This window comes from Lampetra fluviatilis, chromosome 63, assembly GCF_964198595.1.
Source record: "Lampetra fluviatilis chromosome 63, kcLamFluv1.1, whole genome shotgun sequence".
NCBI classification, from domain to species: domain Eukaryota; kingdom Metazoa; phylum Chordata; class Hyperoartia; order Petromyzontiformes; family Petromyzontidae; genus Lampetra; species Lampetra fluviatilis.
The window spans coordinates 5440142-5467898 of record NC_136337.1 but is presented as its reverse complement, the minus strand read 5'-3'; the positions used below and the strand labels follow the sequence as shown (position 1 = coordinate 5467898).

The following is a 27757-nucleotide window of genomic DNA, read 5'->3' as shown; positions in this document are numbered from 1 at the left end:
GCAAGGTGAGAGGTGTTGCCCTCACGGTGCCGATTTGACCATTTTTCGATTTAAAGCTTTCGTGACTGCAGGGATTCATCTTCTTGGTTCTTTCGGTAAAGTCACGTAGAAGGGAAGTAATAAAATAATAAAAATAAAACACAATAAAACACAATAAAATCATTCTCACGACGTTTCGGCCACAACGCAAGCAGCCGTCCTCATGTGAAAACCAGGTCCGTCGAGGCGACAGAGTCTAAATGAAACAGCGCCCAGCTTATATATATGCTCCAAGCTCGTGTGCTGTTTCATTCAGACTCTGTCGCCTCAACGGACCTGGTTTTCACCTGAGGACGGCTGCTTACGTTGTGGCCGAAACGTCGTGAGAATTATTTTATTGTGTTTTATTTTTATTATTTTATTACTTCCCTTCTACGTGACTTTACCGAAATAACCATAAAGATTGACCATTTTTGTTTGAATTTTCCGTCAACCCGTAATTACGCTGCCCATTGTGCGCATGCTACCAGCGCAGCGGCTGATCTCCAGATTTCCCAGAAGGTGCCGGGAGGTCCGTTCCGAAATTTCAAGCTTTGTCTTTAAATAGGTGGCGGATGGGCGGGGGGGGTAGGAACGCCCTCATTGCCGCCAGCCATCCACTCCTCCCCTTGGATCCGCCACTCGGCGAAAGGTTAAATTTTATCTTCTTGGTTCTTTCGGTAAAGTCACGTAGAATGGAAATAATAAAATAATAAAAATAAAACATAATAAAATAATTCTTATTTTAATATTTCCATTCTACGTGACTTTACCGAAAGAACCAAGAAGATGAATCCCTGCAGTCACGAAAGCTTTAAATCGAAAGGTTCAATTTTAGTTTCAGCTGCTGTGGTGTCAACACGGCACCCCCGTGTCGGGACGGTGCGTGTATGTGCGTTGAACTTGAACCACCGTACGTAGCCAACCGTGGTGGTTATCGGTGGTGGGAGGGAAAGACAACAAACTAAGCACAAAGAGCAGTCCTAAATACATTTGTTTGTCAAGCTAGATGACTTAAAAGTGCAACAGTTCCAGTGGCTTCCCAATATATCGGTTTGAAGAGCGTTCCAGACGGCCGCAGAAGCGCGTCTGAAAGCGCCGCGCGGTGCGTTGACCGGCGCCTTTGTTCGATGGCCGAGCGAGAAGCCGCTGCTGCAGCTGCTGCTGCGAGGATGACCGGAGTTCACGTGATGATGGTGTATGCTCCTTGACGAGATGGGCGAGGCATCGTTGTCCAATGTGACGTGCTAGATCGGTGGTGTAGCGGTGTTGGCACGGGCCCTTGTTTCAAGGATTGAAGTGGGGTGGGGGGGATCCCTCTGTCCAATTTACCTCCCCCCCCCTCTCTTTCAAATCCCCTATCGCCCTCCAGCCCCTGCCACGCCTTGGATCTGCCACCGTACGTACTGGCGTCGTTTTACGACGCAGAGATGTTTCCATGGAGTGGATCTCAGAGAGAGAAGCGCTCACCAAGTTTTGCCAGAGAAAAACCACGGGGGGGGGGGGGGTGGGAGTCGGGAAATTATGTCGCAGAACTACTCCTGAACTCTGAACTCGCTCCGATTAAAGCCTTGTTGACCACTGCGGAGTACACATCACAAATTGTGACGTGCCACGCGCACGGGGTTTCATCGCGTGCCGATCAAAGCAAATACACGTGTTGTGTTCTCAGAGCCAGAAATGAAAGAGTAGCATTTAAAGGATAAACAGATATGACGACACGTTTGTTTTTTGTATCTGTGTGTGTAGTCATAGTGGGGAGCAGCGGTGTAACGGTTAGCGTGCTATGTTAAAAACCTGTGACCCGAGTTCGATTGGCGCTCACGGCCAACACGAGTGACGATTATTTTAACCGATCCTGGGCCTCCCCTAGGTCGACTCAGCCTCAAGTGAGTACCTGGTGTAGTGTGTGAACATCGCCACTAGAGAGACAAAGGCGGTCGGGCGTGGTGCTGGCCACCCACCCCCTTCGTGTGCCGTGCCGGCCTTAATAGGTGCTCGTTCACAGCACTTGCCCCAACAGTCTGTTGAAAGCTATACGGGGGATCTTTAGCTTTGTTTGCAGTCAGAGCTCGCAACGAGTGGGAATTTGGGTTTTCGGCTTAACAAAAAAAATCACAATCGAAAAAATAAATGCTGACGTGCATGGCAACGAGAAACGGCACGATGTTGTTTGTTACTAAAACAATGGGTGTGGCATGCGCAGAGTGTGACGGTCGGGCTGGCTGATCCGGGTCCAAGGACAAGTTGTCTTGTTCCGGAGTCGACTTGAGCGATGCGGATGGGTGGTGTGGGCCAGGCACCCTCCTCCACCAAAGACAAAGATCCCCCGTATAGCCTTCAACAGACTGCTGGGGCAAGTGCTGTTCGCGAGGAGCACCCATGAAGGTCGGTACGGCACACGAGGGGGTGGGTGGCCAGCGCCACGCCCGGCCGCCTTTGTCTCTCCCCAGGGGGGATGTTTACGACACACCGCACCAGGTGCTCGTTTGAGGCTGAGTTAACCTAAGGGAGGCCCAGGACCGGTTCAGATAATCGTCACTGGTATTGGCCGTGAGCGTGAATCGAACTCGGGTTGACGGAGTTCATAGCGCAGCGTAGCGCTAACCCCCCACCCCCAACTCGCTCCAGCCCCCCACCCTTCCCCCCCATGTCCGTGTTATTCAGTTCACTCAGCATCACGGCGAACATCGTGTTCTGGCTGCTGGATGCCAGTGGGCGAGTCGGCGAGAGAGTCGTTGTGCTACGCTCGGCGTGACGAGAGCGAGCGCTGCCCGTGGCTTTGAATTCGGTGCTGGTGCCTCCGTCCGGAGTAACTCGGCGACTCCCTGTCCGACCTTGTTGTGCTCGAACATCGATCGGCTTCATCTAGGGCGACGGGGGGTCCGGCCCTTGGAGATTGCGCCGATGGTTTAAGAACCAAATGGGACGCCGCCCACCGTGATGGTTTTCCCGTCGTCGTCGGCGTCGCGACGCGAGGAAATCGCCTTGCGGGAAACTCCGGCGGAGTGGCGGAGAACCGGCCCGTGGGTGGAGCGGCCCGCGGAAGTAGATCTCGCCGAACTACTTGTGAAATCCCTTCGAGAAAGAGGGCAACACTTTGCCACCCGTTCTGCTGCAGAGAGTGCGCTGCTCGACACGTGAGGGTCAAACCAATACGTATTTTATTTCATTTTCAGAGCTGGAATTTAGCCAAATTAAGCAATTGAATCGGAATTTACACCTCCGATTAGCACGGCTGGCTACGTACGGTGCGAATGAAGTTCATCATACGCACATAATGTGACGATAGTGCTTGTGCAGTCCACTCTTTTTGCAATAGCCACTGGATTCTTTAATGTCCACTGTGAAGCAGCCGGCGGTGTCCTCACGGTAAACACATCACCGCGATTATGATGATGCTGTGGGTGATGATGAAGATGATGCCGTGGATGATGATGATATTGTGGGTGATGATGATGATGACGTGGATGATGATGATGATGATATGTGTGGTGATGATGCTGTGTGTATGTGATGATGTTGTGGGTGATGATGAAGATCATGCCGTGGATGATGATGATGTTACGTGTGATGATAGTGCTGTCGTTGATTATGCTGTGTGTGATGATGCTGATAATGATGCTGTGTATGATGATGCCGTGGTTGGCAATGTTGCGTGTGCTGATGATGCTGTCTGTGATGATTCTGCGCGTCATGATGATGATGCCGCAGTTAATAACGTCGTTGCTGATGATACACCGTGTGATGATGACGACGCCGTGGTTGACGTCGCTGCGTGTGACGATTCTGCGTGTGATGCTTTGGGTAACGATGACACCCGAGGTACGAACCGGGGCGACCCCCGTGCTCGAACGGCGAACCTCGACAACCATCGCCTCGGCCACGTGACTGCCAAGACAACAGCCGCTTGTTTGTTTGTCAATGGCAGCCACGCACGAGCACTCGCCAAGCACGACGAGCACTGATGTGTCCGGCGGTGCTATCTCAACCCTCGATCTTCGCGTCGGCTGCCCGCTTGATGTCTTTACTACGCTGGTCACGGCGACTTGGAGATGTTAACTACCTTGCCTCGTATGCAGGAGGTCGTGGGTTCGATCCTGACCCTGACGCCTGCTGTATATTTTGGAGTTTGCGTGTCCTTCAAAGATGCTCACGTGGGTTTTTCTTCGGGGCCTATGGTTCTTGCCCTCCACGTTTAGAATCAACATCACGCGTTTCGAGTCTTTGGCTGCTGCTAGACATCTCCACACGATGAGCCACTTCGTTGAGCTGCCATTCGTGGCCAGGTCGCTTCTGAAAAAGAGCTACGTAACTCAGTTGTTGGCCTTACATGGTAAAATAAAAATGGTAAAACAGTAACATAGTCATTGCAGCGTTGCTGCGAGAGTGGGAAGCTCTGCACGGGCGAACTCCCTCGCCTGTCTCATGCGCGATGATCGATGGCTTCAGCCGCAGGCCATTTTCTGTAAAAAAAAACTAATGCAAAATCGTAATCTCCCAAATAGACCGGCTGGCGTGCGTGACCACTAACACTGACGTACGACCTTTGCCTCAAGAAGGGAAGTGTTTCGGACGTGCGTGCCACCTGCTGTCGACGGAAACGTGGACGTCAAAGGCAGAACATGGAACGAAGGCTGTGCGTTGCCCATGGCTGATGGTGATGATGATGAGGAGGCTGACGGATCACAATTTTACCATCATTACAGTTACGCTTGTTTGCCCAGGAAAGCCTCACTGAATCTCAAGATTCGTTTTTCAGGAGGGCCCTGCCAAGTGTTTGCACAGTCGGTGGGAGGGGTGGGGCAAATGTCGCGATGAATAATCCTAAATGAGTAGTTGGCGGCAACATTTTCAGTAATTGGGAATATTTTGGTCAATTCCTGTTACATTGTTTTTTTTTGTTGTGGTGGGAAAGCGGAGAACGCGGTGGAAACCCACGCAGAACAGAGGGAGAGAGAGAGAGAGATAGAAAACGCACAAACCCCGCACACACACAGAAAGAGAGACGCCCGAATCAGGAATCGAACCCACGCCTCTTCTAAAACAAGGGGACATTTCATTCTAGATTTGAAGTTTTTGTGACTGCAATGATCCATTCTCTTTGGTTCTTTCGGTAAAGTCACGTCGGTGAAAAAATAAAATAAAAATAAAGACGACGTTTTGATTGCAACACAAGCAATCATCATCAGTTGTGACATCCACAGCAAGAAACTTTTACTGAAGTGGGAGAGAAGCCGGAGTTAAAGCGTTTATATAAATCAGAGAGGGCGGTGGGGGGGGATAAGGGGAGGGGGAGCTGGGCAGGGGGGGGGCTATAAGTAAGTGGATGCGGTGTATGGAGATGATGGCGCTCGAAACAGAACAAACACAAAGTAGCCGGACATTTTCTCGAAACGGAATTCTATTCAGAGAGCTCAGAACTGTTGTTACGGGGAGGGGGGGGGGCTCCCTTTGAAAGTGTGCGCGCGTGCCAGCTGGTGGAAGCTGGGGGAAAGGGCTCACCCGGTACCCAACTGTGCCCGCCCCGTATCCGCACAGAGCCACCCGCTCAATAATTCAGTGCTTCCATGCGGGCCTATTGATGTGCCAGCCATGGTGCGCCCATGCCTGGCAGGCCACCGCCGTGCCTCCGTTTGGATCGCGCGGTGCGCTTTAACCCTTCCCCGTCCCGTAGACGTCTGCAAGTTGGGTGGTGTGTCCTGTTCACCGCCGAATCTCGGAACGCGCGTGCGGCTCAGCGTTCATGTTTTATAGAGAGGCGTGGTTGTAGCGCCGCACTCAACGATAGCTGTTTGCCAAACTGTGCCAAACGCCCTCCCGAGCTTGGCCTTGCGGATTATGTTATTTTCTACTTACGTTTTTACTTCCAATTCCGCTCCCGCGACGTTACGCGTGCGTCATCGGAATGGGAAAGGGTTAATTGAGTTCGGGCGTCACTGCGCCACGCAGCGCAGTTGGCAGATCCCCCCCCCTCGAGCAGAGGACACGGCGATCTTTTAAAAAAACTTTTTACTTACAACGCGAGCCCGGTACAATACGCCGATCGCAGAGCGGAGGGGGAACAGAAACGCCGCGTAACAGCGACCCGATTTCGGCGCGACAAGGGCCCTATGAAGGGGGGAAATTGGGCTCGCTGCCCCACCCAGGTGGAGACCAGTGCAGGAGGCGTGGAGATTTATATGGGGAGAGGGGTAAGGGGGGATATAACTAGTGTGAATGTCAGTTGAACTTCTTTCGCACCATACGTAGCCAAACGTGCTAATCGGAGGCGCGATGGACGTGGCCCAGCGGTAGCGCCTTCACAGCGCGTTCCAGAGGTTCGAGCCCGGCGGACGCCCTGGTTAATACCGCGTCGGGGAGCGTATGAACAGTGCTGGATGCCGTCTGCTTCACTCGCGGTGGACGTCAACGATCCCCGTGGCGTCGTTCGAAACGAGTGCGGAGGTCATCGTGTGGCTGCGTCACGGTCCACAATTTGAGAACCTTACAGTTTATATTCATATCCACATCTCCAGTCTTTCATTCCCAGCCTTGCACACTACCGTCACTAGGAAATTTGACGTGCAGTGTTTCAATCGTGCAAATGTGTCCCCCCCATCCCACTCTCCCCCGCCCCCCCCCCAGCAGTATGATCAGCATGCCCAGGAGCATCACGTCCACCCTTAGGATTAGCCTCTCCAGCCCACGCCCCGCCCCCACACTCACCCTACCCTCGTTCCCACCCCCCACCCTCCTCAACTATATAAACCCTTGTCAAAGCCACCTCTTTGGCATACCTCAGCAACTGTTTTCGCTGTGGTGGTCCCCACGTTGATGAAGGACGCTTGTGTTGTGCCCGAAACGTCGCGATTTAATTGAGTTGTTTTCACTTTTTTATTTTATTACTATTTTCACCTACGCGACTTCACCGAAAAAACCAAAGAGTAATTTGAGAACCGTTCGGGGAAAAAAGTACCCCGCACGTTGCTCACGTGGGACTGCACAGCAGCTCGGTGAGGCTTACCTGGCTAAATTAAGGGCAATCGTAATAACGACACTAAATCAGTGCCTGCTTTTGTATTTGTCTTGCAGATGCAGCTCGTGCCGTTGAGCTGTCGCTAGAGAGTGGGCGAGCGACGGGGAGGAGAGCAGCCGAGAGCGGATGACGAGCAGAGACGCAGCGAGACGGAACGCTGGCCACGCTTGTAGCACACGTGTCGCGTGTGGCACTCTGACAACCCCCCCCCCCCCGGTTCGGACACCTTGGAAGTCTCATCGGCCACTTGCCCGCCCCCCCCCCCCGCCGCCGCTCCGTCTCCGTCCGTCGCCGGTCGGGGCTCGCACTTTATCGACTTGCCCACGCTGGCGATGCAGCGAGCGGCTATGGCTGTAGGCGGCAACACATGAAGGCGTCCACACGGCAGGCAGCACGCGCTAACGCTGCGTGCACGGCCTTCGTTCTCGAGAGGTCACCACGGATTAATTCATCGCCGCCACGACCGTCGTCTCTCTCCGGCCGACGATAAACTCAGAGAGCGAACACCCCCCCCACCCACCGCGCACCTCCCGAAACGTCAGCCGCGTTCGACGGAGGCCACGTAGTCGGTTTTTTTCTTCCTTTATTCAGACGACGGGAGTGCGGCCATGGCGGGATACAAGCGGGGTCACGACGGCCAGATGGCCGGCCTGTACGACCTGGAGCGCACGCTGGGCAAGGGCCACTTCGCCGTGGTGAAGCTGGCGCGCCACGTGTTCACGGGCGAGCGAGTCGCCGTCAAGGTCATCGACAAGAGCAAGCTGGACGTGGAGGCGCGTGCCCACCTCTTCCAGGAGGTGCGCTGCATGAAGCTGGTGCAGCACCCAAACATCGTGCGACTCTACGAGGTGCGTCAACGTGAAACGTTAAAGTAATAGAACGCTCATTATTTAATGTCGTTGATAACGCTGGTCAGCACACTTTTTCTGGCATAAGGTATTCCAACGGTTTTAAGGTGATTTTGGGGTGCTGATTCCAAATCTGGCATCAGTTTTTGAGATATCAAATATTGCAATTTCAATAAAAACTGCATAAGAAAAATATTAAATAAATGTGGATATCTGCATAAAATGATATTATAAACACACTATCCTAAAAATACAGCACCATATTTTAACACTAAAGCAGTCACTGACTCGCAACAACTTGCAATCATAAGTGACAGAGTTAATTTCGGGTAAAATCAATGAAAATGGGGTATGCCGATAGCATAAAAATGAGATGTGATAGAGCAAATCTGAGATCAGATTTGAAATCGGCACCCTGAAATTAGTCTAAAACAGCTGCAAAAGTCCATGCCAGAAAAAAATGTTTTTTTTTTTGTTGACCAGTGTAATCAATGAGCATCTGCTCGCAAGTGATGTCATCACATCTGCCCCTCTATTTAGGGAACGAAACGGGAGGATTTCTCCACAAATCTGGCTGTCGCCTGATGAAGCTAGTTGTAATTACTGGCGAAACGTCGTACTCAGATTGTAAATGTTGTGGCTTTGCTCTACAACACACCAGTGTGCTGTACTAGTATACTACACTATACACTACACTATACACTACTATACACTTCATTATACACTACACTACTATACACTACACTATACACTACACTACACACTAGTGCTGTACTAGTAACGAATTGGCCACGTTCTGTTTACGTGACAAACCTTACTAATTGGCTGTGTCAGGTGATGGAGGGTTTAAGGACACACATATTCACACGATATAATCCCAAAAAAACCTTGTGTTATGCCTGAAAATACATTAGATATTTAGAGGGCTGCAGAGTTTGGAGCGGGAAGGGCAGTGTGGAGGTTTGGCAGCCAGGACCGGTTAAAATGTCGTTCGCCACTGTTGTTAGCTGTGGAGTCAAACTCCCGGTCGCCAGGTTCAGAGGGAGGACCGTGCACCATTCACGGCTCTGCCCCACCACTCTCACGCATAGATTCAGACCACTGTGGCTTGTTTTTGCGCGGCAGAGGGCCGAAAACAGAAATAAATGATTGGCGCGTCAATACATGAGCATCAATGGCGACAACTCATTGTGGAAGCAAGAATATGCTCACGCCTGATTTGTGGCGTGGTGTGCTAACCACCTTAGCACCACTCCGCTCATCGTCAAACAGCATGGCCTATAATTCGAGGAAGGAGGGTGGAGGGGGGGGGGCGTCTCTGGAGAGGAGCATTTAAAGTTTAAAATTAACTTTTGGGAAAGTTTGCGTGTGTTGCGGTGCGGATTGGCACGGGGGGGGGGGGGAGGAGGGTAATTACCTTTAATTGGCTTAATTGCAGGTCGCGTCAACGGGGTTAATGGGCGTCATCGTGTTCACGATGCCCACCACGGTGTGGCCACGTTAAGGAACGCAGCGTTCTCGTCACTCCGCGTTCACAAATTCCGAGCCCGTGAGCAGTGACGCGGGGCCATGAAAGGCAGCCTTCATTGGAACCCAAGAGGTCGGCGCCGGGAGCACGTGTGTCCGTGTGTTGAACTTCTTTCGCACCGTACGTAGACAAACACGCTAATTGGAGGTAGCTAACGGGTGCGCATGCGGTGCAACGACACCGGGGGCAGGAGGGGCTGGAGAAGCCCGGGTGCAAAGCTACAAAGAAATCGGACGGGGCCCCCCCCTCTCCCCCCCTCCCCCCCATCAATTCATTTCTTGCAGCAGGCTCCAGCGTACCAGGCAGAGGTAGTTAACGTCTCGACACCATACATGAGGGCCAAATCCCAAATACATCCACTACCAAGCAAGCGAAAGCCCCGCTACCAAGCAAAATCAGAAACGAATAAACGTATCGAGAAAACGCTGCCACAACAAACCGCGCAAGTGACAACGGAAAAAGTAAACGCCACGTGACTAACGTACGTGTCTGCGCGTCCCCCCCCCCCACCGCCATCGCAGGTGATCGACACGGCCAGCAAGCTCTACCTGATCCTCGAGCTGGCCGAGGGGGGTGACCTCTACGACTACATCATGCGCCACGAGGGGGGTCTGCAGGAGCCGGACGCTAAGCACTACTTCGCTCAGATCCTGTGCGCCATCGCCTACTGCCACCGGCTGCACGTGGTCCACCGAGATCTCAAGCCCGAGAACGTGGTGTTCTTCCCGCGCCTCCGCCGACTCAAGCTCACCGACTTCGGCTTCAGCAACCGCTTCCAGCCGGGCACCAAGCTGGCGACGAGCTGCGGCTCGCTGGCCTACGCCGCGCCCGAGATCCTGCTGGGCGACGAGTACGACGCGCCCGCCGTCGGTAAGCGCAGGCGTGCACCGTCGCGGGCTCGGATCCGGCGGGCCGCCCCCGGTTAATGGCGCTGTGCTGGCCGTAAATCGCGCCTCGCGCGCCCGTCCGCTCGCTTTGCTCCCTGACTATTTTACAAATTATTATTACAATTTTTTTTATTTGATCAGGTCAGGCCCACTGAGCTATTTTGTTCTTTTTCAGAAGCGACCTGCCCACAAATGATACCTCATACTCTTAGTTCTTTCGGTAAAGTCACGTAGGTAAAAAATGAAATTAAAATTAATAAAAAATAAATAAAAATCACGACGTTTCGGAGGCAACACAAGTCTCCGTCATCAGGTGGGACCGTCACAGCCAGATTTGCTGCAACACATGATGACGGAGACTTGTGTTGCCTCCGAAACGTCGTGATTTTTATTATATTTTTTATTAATTTCATTTTTTACCTACGTGACTTTACCGAAAGAACTAAGATTATGAATCCTTGTAGTCACGAAAGCTTCAAATGATACCTCAACAAAGTTTCTTATCACGTGGACATTTACAGCAGCCAAATGCCCTAAACGCTTGTTTCCAAATGTGGAGGGAAAAACCGGAGGACCCGGAGAAAAATCCATGCAACCACGGGGAGAGTACGCAAACTCCAAATATATAGGCATCAAGGTCGGGATTAAACCCACAACCTCCTACTCTTAGTTCTTTCGGTAAAGTCACGTAGGTAAAAAATGAAATTAAAATTACAAAAAAATAAAATAATACAATTCACGACGTTTCGGAGGCAACACAAGTCTCCGTCATCAGGTGGGACCGTCACAGCCAGATTTGCTGTATCAAGTGAGGCAGGGATTCCAAGATGTACGTTCTTAAATACAAGTTAAGGGGGAGGGGGGGTTTATCAGAATGTGGTAGCCAATGAATGGAATGGAACAGGCGAGGTCGTTAATATCCCACCACCGCGGTGCCACGGTGGCTTGCGGGTGTTCGGCCGTTGCGGAGAAATCCTGCGACGCTGTTTGAAGAATGGTAAAAAAAAAGAACATGTCACGGTCCGAATTTTTTTTATGTTTTTCTTTCATTTCAATGACACCGCAAGTTACCCACTCGGTGGTAATTGGAGAGCCGTAATCGTCGTCGCTCTCGATGATTTCGTCCAACCGTAGCCATTGTCAACTAAAATTATAAAAACCCTTCGGTGACGGATGTATTTGTCGCTAATTTCGTTCGCAAGTTAACTTTGACAACTCAAAGAGACCAGGATAAGTGACCCGGGCCACTAAAATTACGAATAAATAAGTAAACAACAAAAAACTTAAAACAAAGTAGAGCATTTGAAGCGAATAGCAATCAGAGCGGAAACAATTGTCGCCTGAGAAATTGAAAATAACCAGGGAAGAGAAGTAATCGTGAGGTGAGTGTGTGAACGAGTGAGCGTGTAAGCGAGTGGTTGGGTGAGTGAATGCGTGGGTGAGTGAATGCGTGAATGAGTGAGTGAGCGCGTTGTTGTTGGTCGAACCGCTCGACGAGACGAAACAATCGGTCCTCAACTTGCGCGGCAGAGGGATCGACGGGCTAAGCCACCGTGGTGCCGGATCACACGCCACCACGTGCAGCAGCTGCCACCCAACGTCGCCCGGCGACATGAGAGGAGAACCAGGGCCTGCGTCGCTCGCTCTCTCCGCCCGCTGAGCCGCGGCGCGGGATTAGCGTCACCGTGTAACGGAGAGATTTGGCGTCGTCCCTTTGATGTTCCGAGGGTGCCGTTCGTTCCGCGCTCAAAGCAGCGGTAGGGTGTGGGGGGAGTTCTCCATCCACCCCCCCCCTCGAGCGGGCGGCCGTGCGCGCTTGCCTGTCCAGGCCCCGCGTTGTGATTTTCATTAAAGCCACCTTTCCTCAGGCGCAGAGAAAGGACGCGGAAATGTTTAATCGGAGTGGCAGGCGCTTCCGAAAAGTTTCCGCTCCTTGCGAATGCGTACGTTACCTGCCGGTGTGTGTGTGTGTGTCGAAGAGACGGGGGGGAGGGAGGCTAGCGACTGAGATTTTTCTCGAATCCTTTGGTCTTCTCACGGAAGGGTTGTCACCTGTCCAGGTTTGACCTGGTACATTCTGAGTATTGGCGTCTGTGTTCGGGTGGCAACAGGAATTGAATTGTACCGAGATCTGGTACGGGCACTGTGATCGAACTTTGCTGCTGCAGTAGACTGCACAGTGTTGGCAAGGCCTATGCTCACTGTGAAGTTTGTCCGGATTTTGCTAGACGGATGATAGATGTCCTTACTGTTTAAAGGAGGTTGATCCCGAATTGCTTGGCCAATTATAGCACCATCAGCGGTAGTGTAGTGGTTGGCGCGCTGCATGATGAACCTGGCGACCCGAGTTCGATTTATACTCACGGCCAGCACCAGCGACAATTATCTGAGCCGGTCCTGGGCCTCCCCGAGGTAGACTCAGCCTAAAATGTGTACCTTGTGCGGCGTGTAAAAACATCGCCACTGGGGAGACAAAGGTGGCCGGGCGTGGTTGCTGGCCACCCACCCCCTCTCGTGTGCCATGCCGGCCTTCATAGGTGCTCGCGAATAGCACTTGCCCAAAAAGTCGTCAAAGGCTATCCGGGGGTTCTTTGTCTTTCAGGAGGAGGAATGTCAAAACCAGGCGGTGCGGCGTTTGTGTCTCAAGTGAGGGGTTCAACTCGATAGCTCCGCTCGTCGGAAAGCACTGCGCCCAAACAACGCGTCTGCTGTGGCCGCTAAACAAACCCCCGTGCTTGGCAAGTTCCCACCAGACCTGAACTGGCCATAGGGGCAGCAGTCCGTAGGGCAAATGCCCCGGTGGGGCTGATGCAATGTGAGGGCCGGTGGGCCGGTCTGCGTGGGGAAATTGCGAATGTGATCAGAGTAAAAAAAAAAATTTGTTTGAAAAAATTTGTTTGAAAAAATTATATCTTTTTTTTGTTTAAAAAAATTTGTAACCTCCTAATGTGTTCCCTTGATTGCTTATTCATGCTCTCAGTTGGCATGAAGTCCCCGTATATTCGGCAGCCCCAAAGATTCGCCGGTACGGTTTGCTTTTTGGAGCCAGCCCCAAATGGGCGAATGAGATCGCACGGAAAAATCACGCTCGCACGGCGTCACGTGGCAACATCCAGCTATCCCCATAACCAGAATTTGGGCCGATGTGTTTACAAATTCTTTTTTTTTAGTCCCAGTCCGTCACTGGTTCCGACAAAAGGCATCGAGTTTCGAGTGTAAACAAGTTTCACGAGCCAGCTTTTAAGGCATGCGGTTATGAGGCTGCCACTTGCGTCAGATCAGGGGTGGTGGAGGGGTGGTGGAGGGGTGGTGGGGGGGAGTTCGGGAGATATCCCGTCATGCCACCCACTCATCCACCCACACCCGTCCGGAATGCGCAAGCTGCGGCGTCGTGTTTGCTCGCCGCAGAACAATGTCGAGCCTGCGTGATTTAATAAGGCCCCACCACCGTGCTTGTGTCGTTGATTAGGGTGCATACCAAAGTCCACGGGGGAATGCGTAAACAAGTGGATCTGGTCAAACTTTAACCCGACTTGGCTTTCCTCAACGGGTTTCATTCATGGGGCGCATCTCTGGATTCATATATCTGCGCGTTAGCATCGGTGGTGGATTTTAGAATGGTGTTTTTTTTGTTTGTTTTGGCATTGCTGGTAACCGAATGAAAAGAACCGGTGAAACAAAAAGAAAGGTTACCGGTTTTCCGCAGGTGCATAAATGTTCAGAGCAATAAATGCAAATCTTTATCACCTTTGTAAACTAAAAACTAAATTCAAACCAATCTATTTTTTTTGATAAGGTAAGGCCGACTGAGCTATGTAGCTCTTTTTCAGCAGCTACCTGGCTATCAACAAATGATATCTCAACGAAAATGGCTTATCGCGTGGATATTTACATCAGCCAAATACTCTAAACACGTGATGTTGATTATAAATGTGTGAAAATGGAAAACGGGAGGACCCAAATAAAATCGACGCGACCACGGGGAGAGAAACACGCAAACTCCAAATATACACCAGGCGTCAGGGTCGCGATCGAACCCACGACCTCCTGTATACCAGGCGAGGTAGCTAACATCTCGCCACCGTGGCGAGAAGCCCCTTCTGCCAGCGGTGGTACGAGTGAGCAGTTACAGGACTGCACCTTTGCTTTGCTGTGTTACGACTTTGCACACAAGCTGAGCACACGGGGCAATCCCGAACGATGATTCGTTTGGTGACTCGAGCGTTGGAGAAACGCGCAGAAATTAACACGCACGCGCGAGTTACAGGCAGGGGCTGTGATGCCCACACCTCTTGCTTGTTGCTGTTGTTGTTGTTTGATATTTATTCGTTGTTTGTGCTCCATTTTCGGGTTCTTCTGGGCTGCGGCTCTCTCTGTTCTGATTTCAATTTGGTAGTCTTTTTAGATTTCCATTTGCTTCATCGCTGTCCTTCGTCTTCCCTGATTTGCTTCAGAAGATTTGGTGACTCAGGTCCCACTCACAAAGCGAGACTCATTCCCTTCGGTTCTCGCCTGGCTAAACATAATCACCTTGAACTCGTGCCAATGCCGACCCGCCCATCGCCTTCACGGCAGCAGCCCCTATCGGAGGCGAGCGCCTCGTGACTGGAGGCCACCGGTGTGGATTGGTGCGATGCACGCGGATTGCTCGGCTAGCGAGAGAATTGAGCGGCTTCCAGATCTCAAATGTTCCCTTTTCGAACTCGCTGAACCCCGCGCCACATCCGACGCATTTCAGATAAGGTCAAAAGCGTCCATGCGTTGGCCCCGTCCGTACGGTCCGTCCGTCCGTCCATCTAGTAACGCGGGCGCACAGTATCACTCATCAAGTTGGCGCAGCGCGAATGATTAGCACGCGTACGTACGTACGTACAACGAAGCGTCAGGTGCGGAGTCGTGTTTCTAGTGGGGACTCGCCCATCAGAAAAGCCAGCCAAGTGTTACACCTCGGCGTGGTGGAATTGTACACGTTCCGACATCAGGAGCGAGAGCGTCTCTCCCATAGGACGACCATTGACCACGTCCCCACAAAGTGGTACCCATTTTATCGGACCCAGTGGGGGTGATGGGCCAAGTGAACCGCCACAACCGATTTGCTCATCTGCTTGGCCACCTGGCTGGCCACATCTGCCAAAAATCATCTCATGGCTACTTACTGCTGTAAGGAAACTCGCAATGTAAAGAAAAATCTAATTGCTCTGGCCAGATGCCAATATCACACACGAGGTGTAATTGGATGGCAGTGCGTTGCAGTGGTCACACTGGCGTCTCTGGTTTCCTCCCAAAGCTCAAGATAAAAATTCCTGTTGCACCTTTAGCAGACTGTTGGGGCAAGTGTTGTTAGCAAACAGTACTTATGAAGGATGGCACGGCGCACGAGGGGGTAGGTGGCCAGCTCCAGTGGCAATGTTTACACACCGGACCAGTTACTCATTTGAGGCTGAGTCGATCTAGGTGAGGCCCAGGGCCAGTTCAGATAATCGTCACCGATGTTGGCCGTGAGCGGGAACTGAACTCGGGTCGCCTGGTTTGTAGCGCGGCACGCTAACTGCTGCACCACCACTCCCCATGCCCATAGCTAAACACACACACAATGCAACTAGTATTGGCCAAACATCCAATTGGTGAAAAATTACCTGTAAATTCCTAAATTTGTATCTCACACACACAGCAACAGCAACATAGCCGCCCTGACTGTGAAAACTTGGCAAGACCCTACCTGAAACAAGTGTCTTCGAGGCTCAAGGAGGCTTTTCTGGCTAAAACAAGCTTAATCAAGCGTGATAAGAATAATTGTGTAGTCTCTGGTGACCGGACTGAGATCATCGGCTCGCCAAACGTGGCAATTTGGGCCACCGGGGCCTGTCCTTAGCGACTGCGTTTAAGTGAACAATTTCGTAGACATCACTATTCCTGCATGAAAAAATAAGAATATGTTTTACCCTTTCTGGCAATAAAACCGTTTTTTTCAAATTTTCTTTCTGTGGTTGCAGTCGAAACGTCGTGAGAATTTGTATTGTTTAATATTTGTATTATTTTATTATTTCCCTTCTACGTGACTTTAACAAAGGAACCAAGAATAATAATAATAATAAAACCGTTATTAAGATGTTCAAACACTAAATAGAAACCTTTTTGCAAGGAATCAAGTTCGAAATTAATCACACGGTACCTGTTGTGAACATGCAAAAAAAATGCTCTGGTAATTAATAGATGGCAATGTATATTCTTGGTTCTTTCGGTAAAGTCACATAGAAGGGAAATAATAAAATAATAAAAATATTAAACAATAAAATGCTCACGACGTTTCGACTGCAACACAAGCAATCATCATCGGGTGTGAAATCCACAGCAAGAACATTTGAAAAAAGTGGCGTTTTTTTCTTAGCGTGACAATGGCAATGTCTTTGAAACTGTTTTGGCCTACATCAGAGACAGCCTTCTTTAGGGCCGCGTCTCACCACCAGATGTCAGACCAGAGAACGCCAAAAGGCGAACAGCACAAAGACAATGCCACTAACACATTCCTGCGGAGGGAGCTGGTAGGAACGTTGGGTTGCTCGGTCAATGGCCAGGGTCAACGGCGGCGTGGTGTATTCCGCAAATATGCCCGACTGTGAGGGCGGACACAAGCCGGCGTGAGTAGGTTAAACATTGAGGTTTATAAGGGCACCACGGGGTGACCAGCCCCTCCCCACCCAGCCCCTCCCCACCCTCCCCTCCCCACCTAGCCCCTCCCCTCCCTCCCCTCTCCACCCAGCCCCACCGCTCCTATTTTTGGATGCACGATGGACGGACGGACACAATAATCCCCTGTGGGCTGGTGTAACCAGGAGGTTCCTACCAGTATCAGAGCATTTGTAGCTCGGGTTAGAGCAGCTACAAAATGGGACCTTTTTTGGCAGTATCAAAGTATGAAAAAATAAGAAGAGATTTTACCCTTTATTAATATATATTACCAGAGCATGTTTGTTTGCATGTTCACCACAAGTACCGTGTGTGGTTAATGCGAACTTGCAAAAGGTTTCCATTTGGTGTTTAAACATGGTACCACCTCCTGTTTTATTGCCAGAAAGGGTAAAAACCTATTTTTATTTTTTCATACTTTCATACTGGCAAAAAAGGGTCCCATTTCTTAACGCTATTCCTCACGCTGCAATGCAAATTGTCTTACAACAAAAGGGACTCTCCAATTCCAACTGGAAGTGCATGGACCCCTAACAGTGACCCCCAAACTCAGACTCAAGGTCGCGGTCGCCAGCGATTTTTTCTTCCGCGGTGATTCCCCTCCATCCCGCTTAGTTACGGAAATGGATTAAAACGATAATTCGGGTCGTACATAAAGCATGGTATGGATTTTCATTGGCGAAAAGGTCGCCCGCCACCCCCCCCTGCCCCCCCCCTCACCGGCCTCCGAGTTGACTGCGGCTAAATCAATGCCAATGCAAAGGCCATCCATCATTGGCTAGCCGCCTTAGATTATCGTGTGAATATTAATGCGGAATGATGCCCCCCCCCACCCCCCGCTGCTTACAAATGCATTGAGTATTCATCATTTCTCCCAGTCTCAATTAACGCACGCACATGCACACACCAGCCACGGTAGTGGAGCGGTGAGCACTGCGCTGCGATACGAACCCGGCGACCCGGGCTTCGATTATTGGAACCTCGAACCTCGTCCTGGGCCTCCCCTAGGTCGACTCAGCCTCAAAATGGGTACCTGTTGCGATGTGTAAATGTCGTCATTTGGGGAGACAAAGGCGGCCGCCCACACCTTACGTACGGTTGGCTATGTACGGTGCAAAATATGTTCAATATACTTACACACGTATGTTGAACTTCTTTCGCACCATACGTAGCCAAGCATGCTAATCGGAGGTGCGGGATATATCCTCATACATACATTCTGAAAAAGAGCTACATAGCTCAGTGGGCCTTAGCTGGTAAAAAGATAAAGTTTAGTTTGAGTTTGAGTAACTGACCTTGGCCAAAACATCATCCCAATGCTGAAAAATCACCTGCAAATTACTCGATTCGGATTATTAGGAAGCCACTGGAGCTTTGCAATTTAAATCTAGATGTAAAACTCTTTTCTTTGAAACTAATGTTTGTGTTTAATTTGTTGTCCTACCCCCACACATCTCAGTGCGTGTGGCTACGTACGGTGCAAAAGAACAACAACAACAACTGCCATTCGCCTCGAAGTGGCAGTGACGTCACCACGGCGCTTATGCCAGGCTATGTGCACGTTAAGGCCACGTGAAGTTTCGAACGCCCGGTGGCAGGAGGTCACGGGACAGACCCAGGTGCCATGGGTCGACTGCCTGAAATGACTGGCCGATGCACCACCTGTGCCCCCTATTGTGCCAACTTGCTGCGTTTTAGCTGCGCGGCGCTCCGCTCGTTGTTGTGAGTGTTGCTCCTCTGCCCTCCATTGTTGGAGGGCGACTGTCTCTAACTGGCCAGTAGCATCCTTTACGAGCCTCCTCCACAGAGGCCGATCTTGGCACCGCTGGTACCAGTCATTGGGAAGTCCACTCAGCTCCACGTCTTCCTGTACCACATCACTCCATATCTTCTCGAGCCCTTGCCGCGCTCATTCAACTCCCTCTATCCAGCCAAACAAAAGCGGGCTACATGACCCAGCCAACATATAAACATACACACATACGTACAAACACGCAGCACCCCCCCTCCCCCCCACCACATGACAAAAACCTGGCAGGGCATTCTTGAAAATAAGTTTTGAGACTCAGCAACGCTTTCCTGGGTAAACCAGCATCAATAACAAACGCATATTTTTAATTTTAGGCGTGCGCCTGTAATTAGCTGGAACCCACTCTGAATGCTATTTTGTCCATCCATCCGTTCTCACGTGCGCGGCTGTCTGTCTGCCCCCTGGTGCGGTGATGCGGCAGACATCTGGAGCCTGGGCGTGATCCTGTACATGCTGGTGTGCGGACACCCGCCCTTCCAGGAGGCCAACGACAGCGAGACGCTCACCATGATCATGGACTGCAAGTACACGGTGCCTGTGCACGTGAGCCGGGAGTGCACCGAGTGAGTGGCAAAGCCATCGGGCGCTCACACGCACGCACATGCACATGCTCGAACGCACGCACAAACGTCCTCGCTCACACGCACATGCGTTAACGTCGTGCCTGCATTTTGTCCCGTTAACGATCCCCGCGTAAAAAGAATCACGGTCAAGAACCGGTGAAAACCGGTTTTATGCACGCGTAGAAAAGTTCCGCGAATAAAACTTGTGCTATGAAGGAGGGGTGTTGCCCGGAACGTTGCCTATTTTGTACATTGACTAACCGCTTGACAGCAAGTGGAACATCACGGTGGTGAGATGTTAACTGCCTCGCCCGGTATGCAGGAGGTCGCGGGTTCGATCCTGACCCTGATGTCACCTGCATATTTGGAGTTTGCGTGTCTCTCTCTCCCTGCGGTCGCGTGGGGGTTTCTCCGGGTCCTCCCGTTTCCTCCTCCCGCCCCCACATTTAGAAATCAGCGTGTGCTCAGAGTATTTTGGTTGCTATAAATGTCCATGCGATAAGCCGCTTCGTTGAGCTGTGCATGTATGTAGAACTTTTTTGGCACCGTTCGTCGCCAACCATGCTAATCGGAGGTGTGGGGGAAGGACAACAAACTCAACACAAAAAAAACTGTTTTAAAGAAATGTTTTTTTTTTAATTTAGATTTAAAAGTGCATAGCTCCCCAGTGGCGCCCTTAATTTCCACTGGGATCGGTCACCAATTTGTGACTTTGGGATCTGGTAAACGATTTTAAAACGGTTACTGGTTAACAACCCCTACGAGATGAAGGCAGATCGCCCATGTAGCAATAACAGACTTTTGGGGCAAGTGCTATTAGCGAGTAGCACCTATGAATGCCGGCACAGCACACGAGGGAGTGAGTGGCCAGCACCACACCTGGCCACCTTTGTCGCCCCAGTGGCGATGGATTTACACAGCACCAGGTACTCATTTGAGGCTGAGTCGACATAGGGAAACCCAGGACCGGTTTGGATAATCGTCACTTGGTCTTTGCCTTGAGCGGGAATCGAACTCGGGCCGCCAGGTTGGGAGCGCAGCGCGCTAACCGCTACACCACCATGCCCCACACCTCGCACACAAACAGACAAACACACATGTGCTCGTAAAGAGACAAGGCGCAGGTATCGCTGCATTCTTTAACAGACTGTTGGGGCAAGTACATTAATCCTCACCCCTGTCTGACCCCCATCTGTCCCATGTCTGTCTCGGGTCTGTGCCCCCCACGTGTGCCACCCACGTGTGCCCCACCACGTGTGCCCCCCCCCCCCCCCACGTGTGCACCCCATCCGTGCCCAGGCTGATTGGGCAGATGTTGCAGCGGGAGCCGCGGCAGCGCGCCACGCTGGAGGAGATCGGTGCCCACCCGTGGCTTGGGGGCACGGACCCGGCGCTGGCCACGCCGGCGCCCCTCACGTCGCACCGCAGCCTGTCGGAGCGCGAGCACAGCAGCATCGTGCAGGGCATGGTGCTGGGCAGCATCGCCGACCGGGACACCATCGTCGAGTGAGCGGCGTCACGGAGCCCACACCAAACCAGCGCCACGCAGCACCGCACCCACACACCACACCATACCCGCGCCATGCACTACCGCAGCCACACGCCACAGCAAACTTGCGCCAGGCAGCACTGCACACACGCGGCGCGGACACACGCCGCACCGGCACACCGCGCTGGAGGCCGTAAGGGCAGTCGTGCCGTGTGTGCGCGTGTGTGGCTGAGCAGGGCGTTGGAGGCCGACCGCTATAACCACATCACGGCCACCTACTACCTCCTGGCGGAGCGCCTCCTGCGCGAGAAGCAGGAGGGGGGGACGCAGGGGGCCCCCAGGTCGGGGGGCCCCGGCAGCAGCAAGACGCAGTTCAGGTAACGGGCACTCACGGCCTCGACCACCGTAATCACCGCCAGCACCACCACCACCACTACCACCACGATCGTCACTACCATTGCAACTGCCATGACCAACAAAACCGTCACCACCACCATCGGTACCACCGTGACCATCAAATCCATGATGGCGTGAATTTGCCGAAATCACTACGTGGCTTCACCCGCAAAATCAACGACGAGTCGCGATTGTACGCGTGCACGTCGAACTTCTTCTGTACTGCGCTAACCGGAGGTGCGGTGGAAGGACAACAAACCAGACGCGTCGAAAAACGAGTATTCAATCTAGATTATTGTTGTCGTGACGACGACGACGACAACGATAACACGACGTGTGTGCACGCCGTTCCTCCGCCGCAGGCAGTCGTGGCCGACCAAGCTGGACAAGGTGGAGGACGTCGAGGACCTCCCGTCCATGCGGGCCGTCCCGCCACTCCCCATGCCTCGCGCCGGCTCCACCAAGTGCAAGGGCCCTGGCCACAAGGGGCCCGAGAGCCGGAGGGGCGAGCCGCGGATGCCCGAGAAACCGGCGCGGGAGAGCAAACCCCCGCTGTCCTCCCTGGGGGAGGAGGACGAGGAGGCGGCGCGGGAGGAGCGGGCGGCCGCGGGCGCCGCGCAGGTCGTGTTCCGGCAGAAGGCCTCGCTCACCAGCCGGCTCACGGCCCGCAAGAGCGCGCCGGTGCTCAACCAGATCTTCGAGGAGGAGGGCGAGTCGGAGGACGACGACAGGGACGGCGCGCCGGAGCCCCCCGAGAAGGCCGCGGCGGCGGCGGCGGCGGCGCCGTCCCCATCGGAGACCCCCCCGCACCGCCCGCGCAAGCAGCGCCCTCCGAGCCAGGGCCGCGGCTCGAGCTGCAGCAGCTCGGAGACGAGCGACGAGGACTCGGAGAGCTGGCGGCGGCGGCGGCGTGACGACGGCGGCGACGCGGGGCTGGCGCGGACGCACGGGGACCGTCGCGACGACCGTCCCCCGCCCGGCGGCGGCGGCAGAGGCGGCGAGGGCGGCGGCCTGCAGCCCTCCGCGCCCGGGCCGGGCGGCCTGACGGAGCGGGACCCCGCGGGCGCCGGCTCGTCGCGGGGCGGCGCCGCCGCGCGGCCTGGGGGGGGGCGGCGGCGGCGGCACCACGAGGAGGGGCGCGCCGGGCGACGGCGCGGCTCCGGCGCCCCTTGACGACGAGGGGCAGACGGCGGGCGGCCCCACGGACGGGGCTGAAGGGAAGGGCGGGCGCGTGCGCGGGGCGAGCCCCGTGCCCCGGGGCCTCTCGTGCGCGAACATGCCGCGGGGGGCCGCCCCCCTCGACGTGCCGCTGCGCGCGGGGGAGGCCCACGGCGGCCGGGCCCCGGGGCCCGTCAAAGTGAGCGAGCTGCTCGATAGCTTCCGCCTGCTCAACCTGTGCCTGTCGGGCCCGCTAGCGCAGAGCCGGCGGCCCTTGGCCCCGCGGCCCGAGGGCGCGTCGGGCCTCGTGGCCAAGGCCGTGGAGCTGCTGACGTGGGTGCGGGGCCTGCAGCACGGCGCGGCGGGGCCCGCGGGGGCCGCGGGCGGCTCCTGCAGCCTCCTGTCGGGCCTGGACCTGGCGGGGAGCCCGCGCAGCCTGGCCCTGGCCACGCCGGTGCTGTGCGAGGCCGCGTGCCCCCAGGGCTTGCCCTGCCCGTCCGATGCGCAGTGCGCTTACAGCTCGGGCGCTGTCCCCTACTGCCATGTCATATAGCGGCGTCAGTGGTGCCGCTACCGCAACCAGATATCGCCACCATCATCATCATCATCGCCATCATCACGGCCGTCAATAACAGCACAGACATCACCGTCACCCCCGATACTGCCACCACTGTCATCCCCACCCCCACTATCAGCAATAACAACTCACCGTCACATACACACACACACCTCACTACACCCAACAGCACACACACATGCAGAAAGTCAGCAATCGGCAAAAAGACAAAGATCCCCCGTAATGACGACACAGGCTGTTGGGGCAAGTGCTGTTAGTGGGCACCTACAAAGGCCAACATGGGACTCGAGGGGGTGGGTGGCCAGCCTTTGTCTCCCCAGTGGCGATGCTTACACACCGCACCAGGTACTAATTTTAAGGCTGAGTCGACCCAGGGGAGGCCCAGGCCCAGCACCGGTTGAAATATTCACCACTGTTTATTGATCATGAGCGGGAATCGAACGTGGGTCGCGAGGTCCGTAGGTTCAGTGCAGCGCTTGACCAGTACACCACCACTCCCAATAACACCACCATCACTGTGACAAACACAGGCATTTAAACCAACCACCACCACTACCACCCACCAAAACAAAGATCCCCTCGTGTAGCCTTAACAGACTGTTGGGGCAAGTGCTGTTAGCGAGTAGCACCTCTGAATGCCGGCGCAGCACACAATGGGGTGGGTTGCCAACACTACTCCCGGCCGCCTTTGTCTCCCCCAGTGGCGATGTTTTACACATCACACCAAGTATTCGTTTGAGTTGACCTAGACGAGGCCCAGGACTAGTTCAGATGATCGTCACCGGTGTTGCTGGCAGTGAGCGGGAATCGAACTCGGGTCGCCGGGTTCGCGGCGCAGCGCGCCAACCGCTGCACCACCGCTCCCCACCCACTGCCGCCACCGTCGACGTGAGTTCCGGGCGGTGACCTCGTTAGCAGGACACGTCCAGAGCACGGCGACCCCCTACCGCCCCTCCGAGTGCGGGTAAAGAGGTCCCCGGGGGTGGTCTGACCGAAGGTGGCACACTCCCAGCTGTGACCCGTTCCGAACGGGGGGGGGGTGGGGTGGGGGGCACGCTGCGGCGTTGCATGCTTGGCGACCTTCTGCAGTTCCTTAAGAAGCTGCCAGCGCGAGGGGTGGAACGTCGGGCATCGGAGCCACCTGGGTAGACGCTGGTAGTGGGTGGGCGCTGGTAGTGGGGTGAACAGCGGTGTGCGGTTGTATCCGCTGCCGGCCGTACGCACGCCGGCGATTCATCAGATTGTTCAGTTCGCGTTGCGATCAAGCAGTCGTGATGCCTCCGTACTCGCAAAACTTTGTCCTGCGCGCACCTCCGCAGGTGGGGTCGAGCTTGGTGCTTAAAATCCCACGTCGCCGTGGCAAGAGCAGTCTCTCCGTAAATGAACAATCACTGTTCACTTTCCCACCGGGCATTGCGACCACCGTCACCGGGTAGGACGAGCGCTAATATTTACGCGTGGAAAATACGTGCCCTCCCATTCGCATCCGCAGCGTGCACTTGAACGCGTGCACGTGAACGCGTGCACGTGAACGCGTGCACGTGAACGCGTGCACGTGAACGCGTGCACGTGAACGCGTGCACGTGAACGCGTGCACGTGAACGCGTGCACGTGAACGCGTGCACGTGAACGCGTGCACGTGAACGCGTGCACGTGAACGCGTGTGTTAATCGGAGAGAGGTTATTCTCATCTCACTTTACATTTAACGAGCGCCTCTGCTCAAGGCGGTTAAGACGATTAAAAAAAAACCGCCATCGTTAAAGAATGATTTCTGGTGGCAGGGGCGGTGCAAGCATTGCGGAATGAGTGGCAGCGATAGAAGGGTACTTGGGGAGGGCGGGGGTCACGAAATGGCTGTCGGGGAGGGACGGGAAGGAGTGGAGGGGCGAGGGGAGGGAGGAGGGAGAGACTGGCCAATGGGGATGTAGAGGTGAGGCTTCAAGAGGGATTTCAATATTCCCTCGATATTCGCGAGGCGATACGTTCCAGAGGTGCTCGTGAATGGCAAGTTTCGCGCGTGACGATATTGGCCCACGGCAATTTTACCTGAAATAAATACATACGTAAGCTGTTCAATAGATGAAAATGATCACAACACAAAGGAGTATAAATTGGTTCCAATAAACATCACATGATTAAAGTAAAAAATAATATTTGGTAAATGCTGCACGTCATCACTTTCTCTCATCACATCCTCTCATCACTTTATCTCATTAATTATCTCTCGCTAGAGATGCGGTCGCGTAGTCGACTTTCGGATGCGATCAGCGGATAGACAAAAAGTCAGCGGGGTCGCCTGCGATGACTTCGTGGATAACGAGGGAATACAGCCGAGCTGGATTTCTGGCCGGACAATCGGTGGCAGCTATCGCGGATACCCGACTGGAACGCACGGCACTGCGTACGTTGACATTTTTTCGCACCGTACGTAGGCAACCGTGCTAATCGGAGGTGCGGAACGGGGGAACAAACTCGACAAAACAAAAAGCAAATTTCGATTTAAAGCTTTCGTGACTGCAGGGATTCATCTTCTGGGTTCTTTCGGTAAAGTCACGTAGAATGGAAATAATAAAATAATAAAAATTAAACATAATCAAATAATTCTCACGACGTTTCGGCCACAACGCAAGCAGTCGTCCTCAGGTGAAGAACAGGTCTGTCGAGAAGACAGAGTCTGAATTACACACTCCAGGCATTTCACAAGTAGTACTAATCGCATATCTGCATTTCCCATAAATATGCTAAATTCCTCTTGATATGCAAATTATTTTGTCAAGGCGCCCTTCCCCCCTCCATCCCAGCTTAAATAGTCGCTCCAAGCCTGGAGTGTGTCATTCAGACTCTGTCATTCGACAGACCTGTTCTTCACCTGAGGACGGCTGCTTGCGTTGTGGCCGAAACGTCGTGAGAATTATTTTATTATGTTTTATTTTTATTATTTTATTATTTCCATTCTACGTGACTTTACCGAAAGAACCAAGAAGAAAAACAACAAGCAGTTTATGAACGTATGTATGTCCTGTGTGGGGTTTTCCTCCGGGGTTCCCTGGTTTCCTCCCATAGCTATGAGAGATAAAAAAAAAATAACGATGTAACTGGTATTGGCCAAACCATCCCAATGCTGAAAGAAAAAAAAAACTGATAACATTACTCATTTGTTATTACAGACGGCAGCATCAGCAGCAGCAGCAGCATCATCGCCACCCATCCCTAACGCAAACACGTGGCAGGGCCCTCGCGAAAGGGGGAGACTCGCTGAGGCTATCCTGGGGTAAACGAGCATGATTAGGAGCGTAATACCAATAACAACAGGGCGGGGGGGGGGGGACAAACACCAGCGTTCCCCGCGGTATGTTTTACTTGACGTGCCGATGTGGGCCAACGTTGGATGCGTCAACTTCCACGCGCGCGTTCACACTCTGCAAGTGCACTATTTCATCAACTCGTGCGCGTCCTCCTCGTGCTCCGCCACCCTGGTGTGTGGCGGGCACAGCAATAAAGTCACTGACGGTGAGAACCGCTCGTCCGTGATCCCACCTCTTCGGAAGACGCGTGTCCGTCGTGCGTCATCGGTGGGGCACGCGGGATGCGGGTAACGCCAGCGACGTTTACACGTGTGTTTACCGCCCCCCCCCCCCCCAAAGTGCGTGTGTGTGAGTGTGTGAGTGTGTGAGTGTGTGAGTGTGCGTGTGTGTGAGTGTGTGAGTGTGTGAGTGTGGAGCGAGCATCTATAAAGGCCGGCATAGGTGCTCGCGAACAGCACTTGCCTCAACAGTCTGTTCGGGCTATACGGGGGATCTTTGTCTTTGCGCGTGGAGCGGTGGTGCAGCGGTTAGCGCTACGCCGCGCTACGAACCCGGCAGCCCGAGTTCAATTCCGGCTCACGGGCAACACCGGTGACGACTATCTGAACCGGTCCAGGGGCATCCCCTAGGTCGACTCGGCCTCAAATGAGTTCCTGCTACGGTGTGCAAACATCGCCACTGGGGAGACAAAGGCGGCCGGTTGTGGAGCTGGCCACCCCCACCCCCTCGTGTGCCGTGTCGGCCTTCATAGGTGCTACTCGCTAACACCACTTGCCCCAACAGTCTGTTAAGGCTATACGGGGTGGAGGGGGATCTTTGTCTTTGTGTAAAAAAAAACAACTATTTTTTAAATGTCTTCGTAATTGCACTCAGCTGTGACAGCGGCGTGGGAGCTGTGGACCCTCCCCACCCCCGCCGGGTGCAGTGTGGGGGGGGGGGGGTGAGCTGTGGGGGGGCTCCGCTGGGCGTCACCTCGCCGTGTCCAGCAGCGAGCCGCTCAGCACCACGGACACCGGAGCCGCGCTCCCCCCCCCGCGCCGTCTGTGCGCTCCAGCGCCGCAAGACGACCCCTGCTGTGTATTCGGAGTTTGCGGTGTCTCTCTCTGTCTCTCTCTCTCCCCGTAGTTGCGTGGATTTTTCTTCGGGGTCTTCCGTTTGTTCCCTCCAAATTTAGAATGAACATCACGCGTTTAAAGTATTTGGCTGCTCAGATAAAAAGCCACTTTCGTTGAGCTATCATTCGTGATAACCAGGTGGCTTCTGAAAATGAGCTATATATAGCTCCGTGGGACTTACCCAGTAATATAAAAAAAAAGTTACGTTTAGTTTAGTAATAAAATATAAAGTTTAGTTTTAGTTATTTTCAGCTGGTGGTGAGACGTTGCGAAGCGAACGCGCCCCCCTCCATCTCTGCTGCCCCCCCCCCCTGGTTGACGCAGAGCGGCACTCGCAAGCGAGCCGAGTACGCACGG

The 27757-nt window shown here is 53.5% G+C and overlaps 1 protein-coding gene across 5 annotated transcripts in view; it reads left to right on the top strand.

The window, feature by feature from the left end:
- The window catches only part of SNRK (SNF related kinase), a 43774-nt gene extending 21357 nt beyond the window's left edge, over positions 1-22417 (top strand). The window contains exons 2-8 of one of the 5 annotated variants that reach the window (XM_078882018.1): positions 2225-2406; positions 7093-7884; positions 9934-10282; positions 19218-19359; positions 20659-20865; positions 21085-21225; positions 21607-22417. In XM_078882018.1, the coding sequence (XP_078738144.1) occupies positions 7645-7884; positions 9934-10282; positions 19218-19359; positions 20659-20865; positions 21085-21225; positions 21607-22417 (1890 nt within the window). In that variant the 5' untranslated portion in view covers positions 2225-2406; positions 7093-7644. Of the gene's footprint in view, positions 1-2224; positions 2407-6799; positions 7885-9933; positions 10283-19217; positions 19360-20658; positions 20866-21084; positions 21226-21606 lie in introns of those variants that run through there. The other 4 variants (XM_078882016.1, XM_078882017.1, XM_078882015.1 and 1 more) reach the window with 4 other exon arrangements.
- The last annotated feature ends 5340 nt before the right edge of the window (positions 22418-27757 follow it).